General features: G+C 53.0%; 1 protein-coding gene and 2 non-coding genes across 9 annotated transcripts; all 3 read left to right on the top strand.

The window, feature by feature from the left end:
* The first annotated feature begins 5,230 nt into the window (after positions 1-5,230).
* LOC129018583 (small nucleolar RNA U3) lies at positions 5,231-5,436 on the top strand. The gene has a single exon (XR_008495389.1). It is a non-coding gene; the product is annotated as a small nucleolar RNA U3 (small nucleolar RNA).
* Positions 5,437-8,304: 2,868 nt separating this feature from the next.
* LOC129018458 (U6 spliceosomal RNA) lies at positions 8,305-8,406 on the top strand. The gene has a single exon (XR_008495286.1). It is a non-coding gene; the product is annotated as a U6 spliceosomal RNA (small nuclear RNA).
* A 1,366-nt stretch (positions 8,407-9,772) lies between these two features.
* Positions 9,773-19,863, top strand: RUNDC3A (RUN domain containing 3A). 7 transcript variants are annotated; one of them, XM_054458590.2, is made up of 12 exons: positions 9,773-10,149; positions 13,786-13,901; positions 14,252-14,400; positions 14,566-14,651; positions 15,879-15,968; positions 16,073-16,153; positions 16,309-16,474; positions 16,607-16,764; positions 17,543-17,680; positions 17,777-17,883; positions 19,274-19,371; positions 19,501-19,863. In XM_054458590.2, the coding sequence occupies exons 1-12, from the start codon at positions 10,043-10,045 to the stop codon at positions 19,678-19,680; spliced, it is 1,476 nt and encodes a 491-aa protein (XP_054314565.1). In that variant the 5' UTR covers positions 9,773-10,042; the 3' UTR covers positions 19,681-19,863. The 7 variants fall into 7 exon arrangements, with proteins under 7 accessions (XP_054314565.1, XP_054314567.1, XP_054314566.1 ...); XM_054458592.2 differs by having other exon boundaries at positions 14,264-14,400; XM_054458591.2 differs by having other exon boundaries at positions 9,774-10,149; positions 14,267-14,400.
* Positions 19,864-20,599: the final 736 nt, after the last annotated feature.

A 20,599-nucleotide genomic window follows, 5' to 3' on the forward strand; every position in this document is an offset into this window, starting at 1 on the left:
GGAATCTTTGGGCCATCTGGATGATGAGTGATCCAAAACCAGAATCTTATCCTGGGGGTCTACTTCCTAGGACAACTTTGGATATCAAATGTGTTGGTTTGTGTTCCCTCCAGAAGTAGAACCTGAGTCAAGGATTCAAAGGAAAGTGTTTATTTGAGAAACACAAGTATTTATTTGAAAAGCGATGCTAGGAATACCGAGCAAGCCAGTGGGAGACTGACATTGGAAAGAAAGGAGGCTCATAAAGGGTGTGTTATCAAGCAAGTTAAAAACGTGGACAACCGGCCGGGCGCGGTGGCTCACACCTGTAATCCTAGCACTTTGGGAGGCCAAGGCGGGTGGATCACCTGAGGTCGGGAGTTCGAGACCAGCCTAACCAACATGGAGAAACCCCGTTTCTACTAAAAATACAAAATTAGCCAGGCGTGGTGGCACATGGCTATAATCCCAGCTACTTGGGAGGCTGAGGCAGGGGAATTGCTTGAACCCAGGAGGCGGAGGTTGCAGTGAGCCAAGATTGCACCATTGCACTCCAGCCTGGGCAACAAGAGCGAGACTCTGTCTCAAAAACAAACACAACAAGAACAACAACAACAAAACAAACAAACAAACAAACAAAACACCTGGACAACCGGAGGTTAATCCTAAGAGGGAATTCAGGGAGCCAGTCATAATGTGAGCTGCAGGACCTGAGGGATGAGGAAGCTGGCTATTTACGCACCGATTCCCATCAGTGATTGGTTGAAGGTTGCTGTGGCTGGGAGTATAATTACCCAGAACTTTCAGCCTGCTCAGCAGGCTCCAATGGCCAGAGAGAGTCCTTAGGTAAAGAGCTGCAGGTTCTGGCAGCTGGAAGTTCATCCAGTGAACCCAAGAGCTTCAGGAACATGGGAGGGCAATGACAGCATCTGCCACACTAAGGGAGGAATCCTTTCACGAGGAGATACCGCAATGTTTCCACTACCTGGAAGTTAAGGCTGTCACCTGAGCTCAGGGCAAAAAAGGGGTTACTTTCTGGGATGACTGATCCCAAATGCCAAGGGTAATCTGGGTTCTAACTCCAAAAGAAAGGCAGGGAGGACTATGTCTGGAACCCAGGGGACTCCTTGGTGTGCCATGTCCTACTTCCGTGTCTAATAGTAAAAGTTAAAAAAAAAGAGCAATACAGTTCTGAGGATTCCAGTTTGTAGAATGCTAATTTCAAGAATAAAGGTTTATTCTTGAAACCTTTATTTTAAGAATAAAGGTTTGGGGGCTGGGCATGGTGGCTCATGCCTGTAATCCCAGCACTTTGGGAAGCCAAGATGGGCGGATCACGAGGTCGGGGGTTTGAGACCAGCCTGGCCAAGAGACCAGCCTGGCCAAGAGACCAGCCTGGCCAATATGGTGCAACCTTCTCTCTACTAAAAATACAAAAATTAGCTGGGCGTGGTGGTGGGTGCCTGTAATCCCAGCTACTCGGGAGGATGAGGCAGGAGAATTGCTTGAACCCGGGAGGCGGAGGTTGCATTGAGCCGAGACTGCGCCACTGCACTCCAGCCTGGGTGACAGAGTGAGACTCCGTCTCAAAAAAATAAAATAATAATAATAATAATAACAATAATAACAATAAAGAATACAGATTTGGGGCCAGGCATGGTGGCTCATGCCTGTAATCCCAGCACTTTGGGAGGCAAGGTGGGTGGATCACTTGAGGTCAGGAGTTCAAGACCAGTCTGGCCAAAATGGTGAAACCCTGTCTCTACTAAAAAAAATACAAAAATTAGCCAGGTATGGTGGTTGGTGGGCAGCTGTATTCCCAGCTACTCCGGAGGCTGAGGCACGAGAATCCCTTGAACCCTTCAAAGGTAATGGAAGAGGAAAGTTATAATATCAGCTTCTGACCAGATATAGAAGCAAGGATTGTAGAAGGTGCAGGTTGCAGTGAGCCGAGATGATGCCACTGCACTCCAGCCTGGGCAACAGAGCAAGACTCAGTCTAAAAAAAAAAAAAAAAAGAATGAAGGTTTGGGTCGGGGTGTGGTGGCTCACGTCTGTAATCCCAGCACTTTGGGAGGCTAAGATGGGCAAATGGCTTGAGTCTAAGAGTTCAAGACCAGCCTGGGCAACATAGAGAGACCCCCATTTCTACAAAAATAAAAATAAATTAGCCAGGCATAGTGGTGGATGCCTGTAGTCCCAGCTACTTGGGAGGCTGAAGTGGGAAGGATTGCTTGAGCTTGGGAAGTTGAAACTGCAGTGAGCTGTGATTGTACAACTGTACTCCAGCCTGAGCAACAAAGGGAGACTCTGTCGCCAAAATAAATAAATAAATAAATGTTTGTTGAGAAATTGATACTCTTTTGGTATAAATAAATAAATAAATAAATAAATAAATAAATAAATAAGAATAAAGGTTTGGTCACTTGACCTGGTCAAAAACAAACAAACCAATGAATAGAGGGACTGGCTCACAGCAAAGCAAAAATGGAACAAGAAATGGAAGAGGAAAGTTATAAATATCAGCTTCTGACCAGATATAGAAGCAAGGATTGTAGAAGCCATGGGTATGTTTTCTTTTGCTTGTTTTGTTATACATACTCTCTAAATATTGGTTAACTTTCCTCTCCTTCTTTTCTCTTATTAGTTTTTATGAGGATTGTTGTTGGCGATGACCTTCACAATTTAGGTTGCAGAATACTCTAGAGGACATGTGGCTGAACTAGGAGAATTCACATCACACGGAGAGGGATCCCATTGCTGTAGAGAGTTTGCATCTCTGCTTTTGGGGGAGGGCCCCAGAGCACCTTCATTTGAGCAAAGGACAGTTGCATCTATTAGGCAAAGGGATGAAGCTGTTATTATTCAAATATGATGGACAGATGTGTAACTGCTGTGTAGCAAAAAGGGGTAGATAATGCCGGTTATTTACTTATTGACTTTCAGCTTCAAATTCATTCTTGTTTTCTCTGTTCTCTGATGTTGGAAGTGGGGTGGGACTCTGCAAACCAGTTCCCTAGCCTCCATTACTGTCCTGTTAGGTTCTGCTCATAGGCAGTGCACACATGGGTGATAAAAATATAAAGAAAAAGAAGGAAATGATTATCACAAAAGTTGAAATATGAACAAGGAACAAAGCTGGAGGACTTATACTTTTAAAACTCACTGCAAAGCTACATTCATCAAAATAGAGTGGTATTGGCACAGAGACAGACATATAGACCAATGAAATAGAACAGCGGCCCTGATGTAAACTCTTACACACATGAGCAAGTGATTTCTTTCTTTTTGAGACGGAGTCTCACTCTGTCACCCAGGCTGGAGTGAAGTGATACAATTTCAGCTCACTGCAATCTCTGCCTCCTGGACTCAAGCAATCCTCCCACCTCAGCCTCCTAAGTAGCTGGGACCACAGGTGTAAGCCACCACGCCTGCCTAATTTTTTGTATTTTGGGTACAGATGGGGTTTCACCACGTTGCCCAGGCTGGTCTCGAACTCCTGAGTTCAAGCAATCCGCCCCCTTAGGCCTCTCAAAGTGCTGGATTACAGGTGTGAACCACTGGGCCTGGTCTGCAAGTGATTTCTTATATTTTTTATTTATCATTTTTTTTAGAGATACAGTCTTGCTATGTTACCCAGGATGGACTCGAATTCCTGGGCTCAAGTGATCTTCCCACCTCACCCTCCTGAGTAGCTGGGATTACAAGTACGTACCATCACACCTGGCCTATGATCAAATGATTTTTTTTTTTTTGACATAGGGTCTTGCTCTGTTGTCTACGCGGCAGTGCTGTGGTGCAATGTAGTCTTAAACTTGATCAGGCCAGGTGCGGTGGCTCACGCCTGTAATCCCAGCACATTGGGAGGCTGAGGCAGGTGGATCACCTGAGGTCAGGAGTTCGAGACCAGCCTGGCCAACATGGTGAAACCCCATCTCTATTAAAAATAAAAAAGTTAGCTGGGTGTGGTGGTGCACACCTGAATCTCAGCTACTTGGGAGGCTGAGGCAGGAGAATCGCTTGAATCTGGAAGGTGGAGGTTGCAGTGAGCCAAGATCATGCCACTGCACTCCAGCCTGATTTTTGACGAGAATGCCAAGACTATTTAATGGGGAAAGGACAGGTTTTTGTTTGTTTGATTTTTGTTTTTTAAACAAATAGTGCTGGGAAAACCGGATATCCACATGTAAGAGAATAAAGTTGGACGCTTACCTAACACTATATACAAAAATTAACTCAAAATGGATCAAAGACCTAAATGTAAGACCTAAACTTTTAAAACTCTTAGAAGAAAACATATGGCAAATGCTTCCCAACATTGGATTTGGCAAAAATTTTTTTGGATCTGACACCAAAGACGGGGGCAACAATAACAACAAAATAGACAAATTAGCCTTGATGAAAACTTAAGAAGTTTGTTCATCAAAAAAACAATATCAACAAATTCAAAAGGTAATTGGCAGAATGGGAGAAAATATTTGCAAGTTATATATCTGATAAGGAATTGATATCCAGGATATAGAGGCAGCTCCTAAAACTCAACACCAACAACAAAAACCAAGCAACCCAAAAATGAACAAAGGACTTGAATAGGTATTGCTCCAAAAAACAAAAAACAAACAAACAAACAAAAAACAAACAGCCAATAAGCACATGAAAAGGTGCTCAACATCACTAATCATTAGCAAAATGCAAAGAAAAACTACAACGAAAGAGTATACTTTCAGGGATCATTTCCCTTTTTCTGTTTCTTGAGATGGAGCCTCATTCTGTTGCCCAAACTGGAGTGCAGTGGCGCGATCTCGGCTCACTGCAACCTCTGTCTCCTGGGATTCAAGTGATTCTCCCATCTCAGCCTTCTGAGTAGCTGGGATTATAGGCATCCACCACCATGCCTTGCTCATTTTTGTATTTTTAGTAGAGACGGGGTTTCACCATTTTGGCCAGGCTGGTCTCAAACTCCTGATCTCAAGGGATCCACCTGCCTCGGCCTTCCAAAGTGCGGGGATTACAGGTGTGAACCACCATCCCCAGCTAATTTCTCTCTGTCTTTTTTTTTTTTTTTGAAACAGGCTTTTGCTTTGTCACTGAGGCTGAAGTACAGTGGCGTGATCATGGCGCACTGCAGTCTCAACCTCCGGGGCTCAAGTGATCTTCCCATCTCAGCCTTCCAAGTAGCTGGGGAATCCAGGTGCACACCACTACACCTGGCTAATTTTTGTATTTTTTGTAGAGATGGGGTCTCGCCCATGGGCACAGTCTCATTGTTTCTATAGTTTATTACCAGAAAAGTTTCTCTGAATGTGTAGAGCACTGGAAACCATGAGGAAGAGGCACAGCGTTCTCCCTTGAGCATCAAGTTGGCTGTTGGTGTTGCTTTGCTGCAAACGCCATTTGTCATTGTCTTCCTTGTCTTCCTTTAGGAGAGTAAGAGGGAGAGGACACAGTCTGGGTAGTTTCCCTGAAAAAAAAAAAAAGAAAAAAAAAACTACAACGAGATACCACCTCACACTTGTTCACACTTGTTGGGATGGTTACCATCAAACAAGCAAACAGGAAATAACAAATGTTGGCAAGGATGTAGAGAAACTGGACCCTTGTGGCCGGGTGCGGTGGCTCACGCCTGTAATCCCAGCACTTTGGGAGGCTGAACCAGGCAGATCACGAGGTCAGGAGATCGAGACCGTCCTGGCTAACACAGTGAAACCCTGTCTCTACTAAAAATAAAAGAAAATAGCCAGGCGTGGTGGCGGGTGCCTCTAGTCCCAGCTACTCAGGAGGCTGAGGCAGGAGAACGGTGTGAACCCGGGAGGCTGAGCTTGCAGTGAGCCGAGATCGCGCCACTGCACTCCAGCCTGGGAGACAGCAAGACTCCGTCTCAAAAAAAAAAAAAAAAAAAGGAGAAATTGGACCCTTGTGCACTGTTGGCAGGAATGTAAAAGGGTGGAGCCATATGGAAAACAGGATGGCAGCTTCTCAAAAAATTAAAAACAGAATTGCCATGTAATCCAGCAATTCCACTTCTGGGTATATACCCCAAAGAATTAAAAACAAGGTCTCAAAGAGATATTTGTATACCCATGTGCATAGCAGCATTACTCACAATTGGTAACATGTGTAAACAATACAAGTGTCCATGGATGGATGAATGGATAAGTGTCTTAGTTGCTTTGTGCTGCTCTAACAGAATATGTGAGACTGGGTAATTTATAAAGAACAGAGATTTGTCTCTTACAGTTCTGGAGGCTAGCTGGGAAGTCCAAGATGGAGGGGCCCACATCTGGCAAGGGCCATCTTCCTGCATCATCTGATGGTGGTAGGCAGAAGGGCAAGAGAGCATGAGGGAGAGAGAAAGGGGCCTGATCCTCATCCTCTTACCAGGAACCCACTATCAAAACAACAGCATTAACCCATTCATGAGGGCAGAGGTCTTGTGATCTAATCATTTCTTGAAGTTTCCCACCTTTCAACACCAGTGAACTGGGGACTAAGTTTCTTATACATGGCCACGTGTGGTAGCTCATATCTGTAATCCCAACACTTTGGGAGGCTGAGGAGGAAGGATTGCTTGTGCCCAGGGGTTCAAGGCCAGCCTGGGCAACACAGTGAGACTTCATCTCTACAAAATAAATTAATAAATAATAAACTAATAAAAATAAAAATTAGCCAGACATGGTAGCAAGTGCCTGTAGTTCCAGCTGCTTAGGAGGCTGAGGTGGGAGGATCACTTGAGCCTAGGAGGTTGAAGCTGCAGCGAGCTATGATTGCGCCACTGCTCTCTAGCCTGGGCAACAGAGTGAGATCTTGTCTCAAAAACTAAGAAAGAAGGCTGGGCATGAAGACTTATGCCTGTAATCACAGCATTTTGGGAGGCCAAGGCAGGTGGACTGCTTGAGGCCAGGAGTTCAAGACCAGCCTGGCCAACATAGCAAAACTCCATCTCTACTAAAAATACAAAATCTAGCCATGCATGGTGGTGTGCGCCTCTAATCCCAGCTACTCGTGATGCTGAGGCACAAGAATCACTTCAACCTGGGAGGCAGAGGCTGCAGTGAGCCGAGATCATGCCACTGCACTCCAGCCTGGGCAACAGAGCAAGACTTTGTCCCAAAAAAAAGAAAAGAAAAAAAAAGTTTCCAACACATGAACTTTGGGGGACACATTCAAGCCATAGCAATAAGCAAAATGTTGCATATTCCTACAAAAGAATATTAGTCTGCCTTTAAAAGGAGAGAAATTCTGCAATGTATTACAATACGGATGAGCTTTTTTCTTTTCTTTCTTTCTTTCTTTTTTTTTTTTTTTTGAGACAGAGTTTCACTCTTGCCCACGCTTCAGTGCAATGGCCCAATCTCAACTCACGGCAACCTCCGCCTTCTGGGTTCAAGCGATTCTCCCGCCTCAGCCTCCCGAGTAGCTGGGATTACAAGCGTGTGCCACCATGCCTGGCGAATTTTTGTATTGTTAGTAGAGACGGGGTTTCACCACTTTGGCCAGGCTGGTCTTGAACTCCTGACCTCAGGTGATCCGTTCACCTCAGCCTCCCAAAGTGCTGGGATTACAGGCGTGAGCCACTGCGGCTGGCAACATAGATGAACTTTAAGGACTTTATGCTAAGCGAAATAAGCCAGTCACATAAAAAATAAGCACTATATGATTCCACTTATATGAAGTACTTAGAGTAGTCAAAATCATAGAACCAGAAAGTAGAATAGTAGTTGCCAGCGGTGAGGGGAGTGGGGAATGGGGAATTATTGTTTAATGGATAATTTCAGTTTTTCAAGATGAAGAGTTAAGAAGTTGGATGGTGGTGATGACTGCACAAAACTATGAATGTACTTAGTACTACTCCATTGTACACTTAAGAATGGTTAAGATAGTCCGGGCGTGGTGGCTCACGCCTGTAATCCCAGCACTTTGGGAGGCCAAGGTAGGTGGATCACCTGTGAAACCCTGTCTTTACTAAAAATACAAAAATTAACCGGGCGTGGTGGTGCATGCCTGTAATCCCAGCTACTTGGGAGGCTGAGGCAGGAGAATCACTTGAACCCGAGAGGCAGAGGTTGTAGTGATCCAAGATCGTGCCACTGCACTCTGGCCTGGACGACAGAGCGAGACTCTGTCTCAACAACAACAACAACAACAACAACAACAAAATAAACTCCAAAAGAACATCATGTGCCCTTATTTGGAGAAAGAGCAAACAAAACCCATCATGACTGCCCCTGGCAATCTGGAGGCAGGAGAATGGTAAGAGGGACTTCTATACATGAGGCAAGAGCAAGATGATGGAGGAGGGACTGAAAAGACCAAGGTTATACTACAATTGGAATGTGTTAATATGCTAAAAAATTGGAAAGATACAGAGAAGATTAGCACGGCCACTGTGCAAGGATGACACACAAAAAATAATTGAAAAAAAAAGTAAAAAATAAAAAGACCAACGTTGAGGTCCCAGAAGCCGAGAATTGAGGCTGAGGCTGTGTAAACGTGAGATCCCATGCTAGGAGTCAGGATCTCTCACCAGTCTCCAGGGTGTCAGACAAGGCTCTTTCATCTCCTCCTCCTCCACTTGTGGTGACAGAGGGTCCCTGCCTGCTGATTATTTTCAGATGTGAGTGCAAATCTGAATCAATGTAGAAACATCAGCAATCCACTGGCAGAGTATCAGGTGAATTGAGCAGGTAGGCAGAGTTAGAGAATAGGTGTGAGTCCTGGGAGGGATGTTCCTAAGGGCAGATGGAGAAATTGGGTAGAGGCCCTTTAATAAACACAGAAAGGCTTTATGTGGGAGTTGCGGATGCCAGCAGGTGAAGGGGAACCCTCCCCCCACCCCGCCCCGAAAATCCTGGAACAGGTTGAATAGAGGAACGGAGCAGGTGGGAGCAGGGACGTGAGAGAGGAATAAAAGGCCAAGGGCGGTGGGAAACCAGACTATGCCTACATTTCCCCCCACCCCCGGGGAGAAGCTGCAACCAGTTTTACAGGACACTCCTGGCCTTGCCCGAGATCAATGACCCCATTCAGAGAGGGTTGATGGCACGACGCGGCAATGCCGGCAGCCAAGGGGTTAACCTTAGGCCAGCTGGCTCTGGGGTGGTGCGAGGGGGTGGGCCGCCACCCCCTCCGGTTGCCTTGGCACCACTGTAGGCGCCTGCTCTGCTGCTGGGAACCTCCGCAGAGCCCAGGGCCCTTCGTTGCCAGTCTGCTCCCCACTCTCTGTCCTAAGTGGTTCCAGGCGCTGGGCCCTTAGGCTTCGTCTGGATTCCCATCCTCCACCCCAGGAGAGGTTGGCTCGGCCCGGCTGGTGCAGGCGGGTGCAGCCCAGGCACAGACACGCAGATGCACAGTCTCTAGGGCTGCTCCTTGGCCTCCTGGGTTAGCAGCCGGGAGCCACCTGCGCTCCCCGCAGGCAGCCCCTGCCTCGCCGAGAAAGCCGAGGCTGAACGGGTAGGGGGCGGGGAGGGGACGGGGACCCGGAGGTGAAGACCTCCTTTCCCCCGGCGGCAGGGGGAGATCAGAGACACCACGGAGCACAGGTCAGAAACAAGGGAGTAGAGAGGTCGAAGCCAGAGACTCGAGGCGAGGCGAGGAGGAGCGAGGAGTCTAGGGCCCAGAGTGTAGGGGTGGAGGGCAGGCCCCCTGCTCCTCCTTCCAATCTCTGCTTCTCCCGGGGACCCCCTCCGCCCTCCGTGGGGCCCGGGCTCTGCCCCTCCCCCTAGACCCTGCACCCTCTGCGGATTGGTCCTCGGCCTGCTGGGGGGCGGGGCCCGAGGGCCCTGACGTCACTGGCCGAGGGGGGCGGGCGGCTGGAGGAGGGGGTGACGGGGCCCCGGCTCAGCACCTCGGAGAGCTCCCTCCCCGGCCTTGTTTTGCTCTGGCATCGCCGCCGCCGGGGGAGGGAGCGAGGGGGCCGGGCACCGGGCGCAAAGGCAGGGGGATGGCCATGAAAGGGTTGAGGGGCCCTGGCGGACAGAGGGCCCAGCCGTGATTCAGCGACGGGTTTGGGGCTCCGGGAGGGGTGGGGGGCAGCGGGCGGCGGCAGCAGTGGCCGCACATCTGGATGGAAACGAGCTTTGTCCAGACCACCATGGCTCTGGGGCTGTCCTCCAAGAAAGCGTCCTCTCGCAATGTGGCTGTGGAGCGTAAGAACCTGATCACCGTGTGCAGGTGGGCACCGCTAGCGGGCGGGGTCTGGGGTGGTCAGGGAGAGGGGTTGGGGTGGACTGCGGAAACCCGGACTGAGCGCTGCCGCGGAGAAAAGGGAGGGGAGCAAAGGGTCGAGAATAATGCGTCCACTGTCCCTCCCAGGCCCAGAACCCAGAGGGAGCCTGCAGTCTGGTCCCTACCCTTCTAGGCCAAGCCAAGCCTATGCCCGGGCCTGGGCCTGGGCCTGGGGGGTGAGGGGTGTTTAATTGGTACTGTAGCTTCCTGTGAGAACCAGGAAGTGACATTGTGTGAGGGGGAAGAGGGTGGGGATGGCTGGCTCCCTTGCTGGGAATGGGGCGGGATGGACAGAGGGGACCCCGTGGGGGGATGAATGCCCTCCAAGCATACCCTCATTGGCACCCATGTCAAACTGACCTCTCTGGGGTGGGGTTCTCCAATGCTCAGATTCTGGAGCAGGGATAGGCAGGGTCAATTGGGCATGGAGGCAGAGCCCATGAATCCCTCCAGGGAAGGGTGAGGGGCACCACCCAAGAAGTGGGAAGGACCAAGAGCCTGGGTTCCAGGTTCAAGGGGAGAAGATCACGAGGGCAGGGCCACTGGTCTCTGAGGGTGGAACGGTTGCATGGTTGGGAAGATTCTCCGTGATTGCACGGCCCAGGAAGTGATCCTGTCCACTTCAACCTGCAGTGACTCACCCTCCCTGCCCTGCCCTGTCCCAAAACCAGGGCATGGCCAGCTGCTCAGCCACTCCCGCTGCAGCCCACACCTGCACTCTCCTCTGGTGCTGGGATCCCCTGTCAGCTGCAACCTGCCCTGGCCCCCATGCCTATCATGCCAGAGCAGGGTGCTCCTGGGGGCAGGGCTCACTCTTCCCTCACCAGCCCCACCTGCCTGCCACATAGGCCTCAGCTCTGCTGAAGCCCACCTCATGCCCTGAGGCCCACTAGTGCCCACCTGATGCCCTGGCTCCTGGCTCCCATAGCTCCTTCCAGGTTCCTGGGCACACACTCAACCACACTGCATCTGTCTCCCAGCACTAGTGCCCAGCACAGTGCTGTGCACATCAGACCTCTGCAGAAATGCCTGGAATGTTAAGGAAGGAGAGAGTGTAGCAATGGCCCAGTCCACAGTGCAGCGCACTGCCTTTACCCTCATTTCCCCCAACCCCTGCCAGTGTGTTGTAAAACAAAGATTTCTGTCCTTGGGGCCAGAGGGTCCTAGGTTCAAGCTCTTACTCCATCAGCTTTAGCTGCGCAACCTTGGGGAGATCTCTTAACCACTCTGGGCCTTGGGTGCCCCATCATCCCCATTTTAGATGTCACAGCCACACCAGAGAATGAAAATGGCACCATCCATGTAGGAGCCTAGCTCAGTGTCTGGCACACAGAAAGAGCCCTGTCCTAATGACGCTCTTCCTGTCCCTCTCTGCTCTCTACCTGCTAGGTTCCTCTTTTTTCTCTTGCCTGCCAAGGTAACTGAGCCTCTTGAGTACATGGGGGGAATGAGGGAACTCCCCTTGACATAGGCCAGAGAATGAGAAATTGAAGGGCTGAAGGTGGCTTAGAGCTGGGAGGGAAGGATAGAGTTTTGGGGGGTCAGGGATGTGACAAATGCTCAGTAATCCCCAGGCCCCTGCTGCCTCATCACTGTCACATGGTTTGCCTCCAGCTCCCAGAACAGCTCCCTTTAGCAGGCCGTGGGCTCCCCTGGGCCCTGGCCTCCCTGTCTCCATGGTAACCTGCAGCAGCCACTGCATCTCCTATCAGGGAGCACACCACAGGGCTCCTGGGGGCAATGACCACCTCTGCGGCACCCCTGAGGACAGATACCATATGGCTGCCACGCTGAACCCAGTCCAGGCTCCATCATGGTCTGACCCAGATGACCAGTAGAAATCAAGCTGGCAGGAGGGTGCACATAGTGAAGCTGGAATAACGCCCCAAACACAGGCTGGCTCTCAGCAGGGCCAGTCTTCCCAGCCACGACCCTGCTCCTGACCATCCCTCCCCCGGCAGCCCTAGGCATCTACCTTCTCCCAACCCTGCCTGGGCTCTCAACCAAAATGTAATGAGGCAGGTACCATTGTTCCCATTTGCATTTGACAAGAGGGGACTCACAGAGGGGCCCAAGGCCACATGAGTGTCACAGGGAAACAGGATTTGAATCCAGCAGGCTGCCTCCCTCTAGTGCAACCCCAAGACTGACCTGGCTCTGATCTCAGGCCAGATCAGCTCCAAGTTCAAAAGGAAGGGGGACGAGGGCTCAGCTGTGCAATTGGCCTGAGAGCCGCAGAGGTCAGTGCTCCAAGGCTGGAGACTTGCAGAGTAGAGGACAAAGGGCGGTAGAGCAGGGGCTGCTCCAGGCCTTGGTCATCACAACAGCTGCCAGGAGGCCACAGATGTAGCAGAAAGAGCAGAAGCTTCAGAATCAGAATCAGACATACCTGCTTGACTACTCATAAGCCATGTGACTCTGAACAGATCAGTCAACCTCTGGGACCGTCAATTTCTTTATCTGTAAAATGGGGATGAGAGTGATAATAAGAGGACCTACCTTTCAGGGCTGAGCATGGGTAAGGGAATGCATGCAAAGTACTGTGCTTGCCACATTATAGGGCTTGATAAATATAAGAAGAAAAGGACATTTCCAAGCAGCTCCCATTTCCCTGGACACCCCGCCCCTGCTCTGCCACCCACAGCAGGGAAATCATGGGATGTTAGGAACTGTGTCCTCATCCCTGCCCCACTCCACTGCAGGGATGGCAGGGGGAGATTGCAGGGGTAGTGACTGCAGAGGGAGCCTGAGGCTTAGACAGGATTGGAGAGGAGGCACTGCATGGCTTCAGTCCCTCAGCCCCACAGGCTTCCCTTGGTCCCTTCCTCCCAAAGAAGCGAGGCCCCCAAGCCCCTTCCAGGGATCTGCTGCCAATGCCCCCTCCTGCCCAGTGTCTGTGTCAGGCCCATACCCCACACCTCCCCACCCCACCCCCGCCCAGCTCTGCACTGCCTGATTCTGGGCAGCTGGTGTGTGGGAGGCCAAGCCGGGAAGGAAAGGGGGGAAGGGGGTATCTGTATGCTGGGAGCCCACCTGGCCACCTGCGCATGCCCACACTCCATGTGCACAGTGCCAACTCACATGCCCTGGTACAGGTGACCCCATCCCCAAAAGGGGCTGAAGGTTGTTCCAGCAATCACAGAAGACAGCTCAGGGTGGGGCACACACTGGCTTCTAACACCTAGTTGACCCAGGCCTCGCACACACAGACCCTGAAGGGTGGTCTAGGGGGAAGGGGCTCCGGGACTGCCCCTGGCTTGTGCCTCATCTTCCTGTTTTTTCAGTCCCTCTCACCCCTTGCTCCCGAAGCTTCCTTTCTCTGGCTGTCACCTCTCCTGTCACCCACTTTGTCAATCAGTCTCCCACCTGTCACCCTTCCTCCCCATCTGCCACCCTCTCACTCCACATGACACGGTACCTCTATGGTCACTGTAGTCTTGCCTGTCTCCCCACTCCCTCTGCCCCCCACCACATCTACGCCCTTCCTGACCTCTTCTCTGCTGGTTGCTCCCTGTCTCTCCCTCCATCACCTGTTTCCTCACCTGACACCCCACTGCCCCATCTCCCCACCTCGCCACCCAGGTTCTCTGTGAAAACGCTGCTGGAGAAGTACACAGCGGAGCCCATCGATGACTCATCAGAGGAGTTTGTCAATTTTGCAGCCATTTTAGAGCAGATCCTCAGCCACCGCTTCAAAGGTGGGCCCAGCGTCCCTCCCCCAGTGGTCCCTCCCCAACTCCCAGCCTTTAGCTCCCAGCCACCTCTTTCTGATATACTCCATGGACTCTGAACCCCCTCATTGACCCTGGCCCCCATTCTGGGCCATGCACAGAAGCTTGTGTACAGATCTGGGAAGAGGGAGAGGTCTTTGGTCTACAATCCCCATCATGGGCAAGCGATATGCTGGGGTGCCTGCTGCATACGTGCATGTGTGTGCACAGATCTTTGTGGGAGGAGGCTGCTTATACTTATGCATGTGAGTGCCTCACTACATGGACCCTCTCCAAACTCCCTGGTCTTGCTGAGCCCCCTCCCTGCCCTGGCTCAGCCTGTGCCCCAGCAGGTCCAGTGAGCTGGTTCAGCTCAGATGGGCAGCGGGGCTTCTGGGACTATATCCGGCTGGCCTGCAGCAAAGTGCCCAACAACTGTGTGAGCAGCATCGAGAACATGGAGAACATCAGCACAGCCCGGGCCAAGGTGAGGGGCCTGAAGCAAGCAACTGTTCTCTGCTCTGGACACAGGGGGCCTGCCTGTTTCTTGGTTTTCGCCCCCTGTCCACAGCCCAGGGGAGAAGGGCCCACACCTGATGCTGGACACATGAGTCCCTCTGGGGCAGCAAGTAAAGGTGAACGTGATTTCCAGGGCCGGGCATGGATCCGGGTGGCACTGATGGAGAAGCGCATGTCAGAATACATCACCACGGCTCTGCGTGACACCCGGACTACCAGGTCAGACTTCCCAGGCAACTCAGACCACAGGTCTCAGTGTGCACCTGCATTGCCCAAACACAGCTGATCCTTAAGTTCCTGCAGCATCCTTCAGTTCCTGGACTACAAGTCCCAGCACCAGCATGCATGGCTGATTTCCTTTTTCCAGTCTGGCCTGCAGTCCCAGGACGAACTCTTTTTTTTTTTTTTTGAGAAGGAGTTTCGCTCTTGTTGCCCAGGCTGGAGTGCAGTGGCGCGATCTTGGCTCACTGCAACCTCCGCCTCCCGGGTTCAAGCGATTCTCCTGCCTCAGCCTCCTGAGTAGCTGGGATTACAGGCATATGCCACCATGCCCGGCTAATTTTGTATTTTTAGTTTCTCCATGTTGTTCAGGCTGGTCTCGAACTCCCAACCTCAGGTGATCCTCCTGCCTCAGCCTCCCAAAGTGCTGAGATTACAGGCATGAGCCACACAGCTCCTGGCCCCAGGACAAACTTTGACCACCACCACCACCACCACTTGCAAGTCACATCTAATGCCCATTATTCGCCATCAACGTCCAGCACACTCCACCCTTGCACAGCTCTAGATGAGCCTCAGCCACACACCATCTCATGTGTTGGCTTGCTCCATGATCTACAACACAGCCCTTCTGGCTCTCCAAACAATGAAAGCAGTTCTGTACTTGCTATTCACCAACACAGAGTCCTTATGTGGGGAGTTCAACCCCTGCACTGTGGGTTCACAGGGAGGTTGGGTGCCTGGGGCAAGGGGTTACAAGGAGGAGTGTGCCTGTGTGGGCAGGTGCATCTGAAGCTGTCTGGGTGTGGTGGGGGGCATATACCTCCCCATCCCAATTGGCCACACCCAGCCTGATGTTTTTACTGAATTCGATTCCTCAGTCTACACATTTCAAGGTTCAAGTCAACACGTTTTTTGCGCTCCTACTGTATACCAAGCACTAATGATTAAGACTTGCTTCCTGATATGAAGGATCTGGGTAACCCAGTACTTGATGAGGAAGGGGTAGCTCAGAGGGAGGAGTCGGCTCAGGGAACACCCATTCTAGACGATGGGGCCACAGGTGCGAGCCCCAGGCTGAAGGGGGAGAGAGGCTCCAGGCCTGCGTGCAGATCAGGAAGGAGAATTGGCCTTCCTTCAGGATGGGGTGGCAGTAAGCCAACAATAGCAGCTCTTGGGGGGGCTCCAGGGGCCTGCTGCACCGTCAGGCCCTCTGCCTCCCCACAGACGGTTCTATGACTCTGGAGCCATCATGCTGCGGGACGAAGCCACCATCCTCACGGGAATGCTGATCGGACTGAGCGCCATCGACTTCAGGTGGGGTCTGCCTGACGGCAGTGGTGGAGGGGGCTGTTTCCCCCGTAAATGTCCTACCCCAACCCCTCACACCCACCTCCAACCCTGTGGCTCCTCTGCCTCAGCTTCTGTCTAAAGGGGGAAGTCCTGGATGGGAAGACCCCCGTGGTCATCGATTACACGCCCTACCTAAAGTTCACGCAGAGGTGAGCGGCTCCATGACTGCGGCGGGGTGGGGGACGGGGCCTCGGGACATCCTGGGGATATCCTGGTCCCACCGCCCTCGGCGGCCAGGGCAGACGCGCTGGGGGGGGGGGGGGGGGGGGCGGGACCGGCCGTGCCCACTGCTCCCTCTCCCAAGCTACGACTACCTGACGGACGAGGAGGAGCGGCACAGCGCCGAGAGCAGCACGAGCGAGGACAACTCGCCCGAGCACCCGTACCTGCCGCTCGTCACCGACGAGGACAGCTGGTATAGCAAGTGGCACAAGATGGAGCAGAAGTTCCGCATCGTCTACGCGCAGAAGGTGCGCGACGCCGGCGGGCCTGGGGAGCGGGAGGGCCGGGGCGGGGGATCCGGGCATCCCGGGGCGGGGCGAGGACGGGGGCCGCGGCCGGGACGTCCTCCCAGCCGCCCGGGCTGAGCGGGAGCCCCGCAGGGCTACCTGGAGGAGCTGGTGCGTCTGCGCGAGTCGCAGCTGAAGGACCTGGAGGCGGAGAACCGGCGGCTGCAGCTGCAGCTGGAGGAGGCGGCGGCGCAGAACCAGCGCGAGAAACGGGAGCTGGAAGGCGTGATCCTGGAGCTGCAGGAGCAGCTGTGAGCGCACGGCCTGCCCTAACCCCTGACCCCGGCCGCCCCGACCACATCACCGGGTGAACCCCATGTTCACTTCCACCGACTCTAACATCACCCGACACGAGCACCCACCTCTCCAGCATCAACCCTCTGATCCAGCCAGCCCCACCCCGAGATGCCCACAATGATGTTATCTAACATTGCCCCCGGCATAAGATCCAGTGACCTCCAACAGCCAGAGCCCCCCCTTCACCCTCAGTTACCCTTCAGCTAGAGTGGCCATCCAACCTTACTGCAGGGACCCCACGTCACTCACAAGGACCTGCGGTGTTGCTCTACAACCTTCAACACGATTGCATTCATCGCCTCACTCACCTGCACCACAGGCTCACTGACCGTCATCACCCGCCGTGACCCCCGACCTCACCCCTGCCGATCCCTGTAACACTTCTTCTCTAAGCCTTTGCATCACCCTGATCTTGCGGCAGGATCCCCAAGACGATCTTACCCTTCAGGGATTCCCACACTATTCTCCACTGACGCCCCCATCACCCCAGCTGACCCCTACAACACTGCACCATTCCCTCCAACTCCCAATATTTGTGCACGAATCCCTGTCACCCCTCCACCCCAGTACCACCTCCACTTCCTCCTGGGATCTGGCCCACTGACCCCAACACCGTATCCCCATTTTTGCCGCTCAGATTTCATTTCTGACCCCTCCCTCATCCCCTTGCTGAATCTGCCTTCCTCACTTCTCCTACTTCCAGCCAGGCCTGACTCCTCCTCCCCCTCCCAGGACAGGTCTGATCCCCAGTGACCACGCCCCTCTGGCCCAGGGTTCCAAGGAGCTCACTACACCGCTGGTCAACCAATGGCCCTCACTGGGAACGCTTAATGGGGCCGAGGGCGCCAGCAACTCCAAGCTCTACCGGAGGTAAGCCCCAGCCAGGTGCGGCTTGGGCCTGAGAGCGGGTCGTCCTGGGGAAGAAGGGCTTCCTCTACCGGCGCACCAGCTCTCACTCTGCCGCAGACACAGCTTCATGAGCACGGAGCCGCTGTCAGCTGAAGCCAGTCTGAGCTCGGACTCCCAGCGCCTGGGAGAGGGCACGCGGGACGAGGAGCCCTGGGGTCCCATCGGTGAGCTCCCCCAACCCAACACCCAATACCCCTCCTCGAAGGGCTGAGGCAAGGCCCTGAGGCCTCAAGGCAGGTCCTAGCCCATTCCCTCATTCATTCTCTCAGTCTTTTTCTTTTCTTTTCTTTTTTTTTTTTGAGACAGAGTCTCACTCTGTCATCCAGGCTGGAGTGCAGTGACGCAATCTCAGCTCGTTGCAACCTCCGCCTCCCGCGTTCAAGGGATTCCTTTGCCTCAGCCTCCCGAGTAGCTGGGATTAAAAGTGCCCACTACCATGTGTGGCTAATTTGTGTATTTTTAGTAGAGACGCGCAGCTAATTTGTGTATTTTTAGTAGAGATGGAGTTTCGCCAGGCTGGTCTCGAACTCCTGACCTCAAGTGATTCACCCGCCTCAGCCTCCCAAAGTGCTGGGATTACAGGCGTGAGCCACTGCGCCTGGCCTCTCTCAGCCTTTCTTGAGGGTTTAGCACAGCAATTGAGAGCTTACTTTGAGGTGTCAGAACCCAGCATATGCAGAACCCAGCATAAATTTGGCTGTGCCTCCTCTGACCATGTGAGCTTGGTCAATCACTTTACCTCCATGAGTCCATTCTTTGTAAAATGGGGGTGTTGATAATCATCAGTGTTGTCATATGTTGAGGGCTCAGTGGCTTTTTAGTGTCATGACATCCTCAGGGGGCTCACAAACTCTCGGGGAACTCCTCATACTAATTTGCTCTTATCTCATGCACACTGTGAACTACTTGCCTGACCATTGTTTCCCCCTTCTCTTTGGCTGCCAGGAAGCTCAGAGCCAAATTAGTGGCTCCCTTCGAGCGAATGCCCAGGACTTCAACGCATGCACTTTGTGTTGACCTCATCCCTGGCTTCACCTTGGTTTTTCCCATCCTAGTTCTCCCTATGCCTGGATATCCCATCTTTTCTTTTTTATAAGCAACCACACTGTATTGGATGACCCTAGATCTTCTTTGAGACAAGGCAGGCTGTGGCCATGTAGCCCCATCACACTGTTTGTGATTGTCTGTGTGTCTGTCTCCCCCACCAGACTGTGAGCTCCATGAGGGCAGGGACCGTGTCTTGTCCGTTCTCTGTATCCCCAGTGCTTGGAACAGAGCGAGTGCTCACTGTGTATTTAATAAATGGACAAAGAGAGAGGATGACCCTCAGGGGGAGACAGAGACATCAACTGACGATTACAATACAGTGTCCCCAGCACCGTGCCTGGCACAGGCAGGTGCTTAACCAAAGTTTAACTGAAAATGGCAAATGCTGTGGAATGTATCAAGGTCTCCTGGGGGGTGACTTGAGGGCTGCCCCTTCACCGCCCACCCCTCTACCAACTCCCACACATGTAGACTGGTCGCCCGGCCTCACCCACCCTCTCTCCCCAGGGAAGGACCCCACGCCCTCCATGCTGGGCCTCTGCGGCTCCCTGGCCTCCATTCCCAGCTGCAAGTCCCTGGCGAGCTTCAAATCCAACGAGTGCCTGGTGAGCGACAGTCCCGAGGGCAGCCCAGCACTGAGCCCCAGCTGAGGAACAGCATAGGCAGTGCCAGCCCCACCTGCCAGGGGCCATGGACACCTGCCACCTTTCTTCAACAAGAGTCCCCCAATCCAGGCTACCCTTCCAGAGAACGCCACCCATCGAGCCAGGGTTCTCTCGGGGAAGATCTCCTCTGCTCACCTTAGCTTTCTGCCTTGGCAACATGGGATGTGGAGGAAAGCAGGCTGGGCCAGGAGGCAAGGGTGCCCAAGCCACAGGGAGCCCCTGGGGAAGCCTGCTCCATTCTTCTGGTGACCTTGGCGCTCCTTCACTCATCTCCCCTGCCCCCTCAGGAGCTGGTAGCCCAGCTTCCACACCCCCATCTCCCAGTCTCTAGCCTCTCCATCTGTCCATGTATGCCCTGGAATCCCTCCTTCCTCAGCCCCCAGGGCAAGAGAGCTCTGTGGGGGATCCAGCAAATAAAAACCAGAGGACTGAGGGCAGCCTTGTATGTGGGGGGCTGGGGAAGGGCCCCGTCCTGAGGCCTGAAGGAAGTGGAGTCAGTACCTGGCCCGAGACCAAGGTCAGGCAGCACTAGCGTGTGCCGTGTACGGACAGGCAGGCCAGCACTCAGGGAGTGGGTAGCTTCTGTGTCTAAAATATTAGGTCTGCCTAGGGCAGGCCCAAGACATGAACTGCCCCCCAACCCAACAGCCTTCAAGAACTTGCTCAAAACCAGGCTGAGGCGGCCGAGCAAGCCAGGGGCAGGATGGAGGCACACCCTGTAGGGCCAGTGCCCTGTGCTGGCCTCAGCAATGGTGCTTTGGCCGAAAGTTGCAGACCCCTCTGTTAGGCTAGAGCCTGGCAGTTAAGCAACACTCACTCCTCCGCGGTCGCTTAAGTATGCCCTTAAGGAGAGGTGTTACCAACCCCCATTCTTTTTTTTGAGATGGAGTCTCGCTCTGTTGCCAGGCTGGAGTGCAGTGGCACTATTTCAGCTCACTGCAAACTCTGCTTCCCGGGTTCAAGGGATTCTCCTGCCTCAGCCTCCCAAGTAGCTGGGACTACAGGCGCCCACCACCATGCCCAGCTAATTTTTGTATTTTTAGTAGAGACGAGGTTTCACCATGTTGGCCAGGATGGTCTTGATCTCTTGCCCTTGTGATCCGTCTGCCTCGGCCTCCCAAAGTGCTGGGATTACAGGCGTGAGCCACCGCGCCCAGCCCCTACCACC

This window comes from Pongo pygmaeus, chromosome 19 (genome assembly GCF_028885625.2).
Source record: "Pongo pygmaeus isolate AG05252 chromosome 19, NHGRI_mPonPyg2-v2.0_pri, whole genome shotgun sequence".
Classification (NCBI taxonomy): Eukaryota; Metazoa; Chordata; class Mammalia; order Primates; family Hominidae; genus Pongo; species Pongo pygmaeus.

Bases quoted from the DNA above. Each gene is read 5' to 3' on its own strand.
- RUNDC3A (XM_054458590.2), top strand. From the start codon at position 10,043: ATGGAAACGAGCTTTGTCCAGACCACCATGGCTCTGGGGCTGTCCTCC. The intron at 14,652-15,878 runs GTCAGACTTCCC...GCCTCCCCACAG, and splicing joins CGTGACACCCGGACTACCAG to ACGGTTCTATGACTCTGGAG. The intron at 17,681-17,776 runs GTAAGCCCCAGC...ACTCTGCCGCAG, and splicing joins AACTCCAAGCTCTACCGGAG to ACACAGCTTCATGAGCACGG.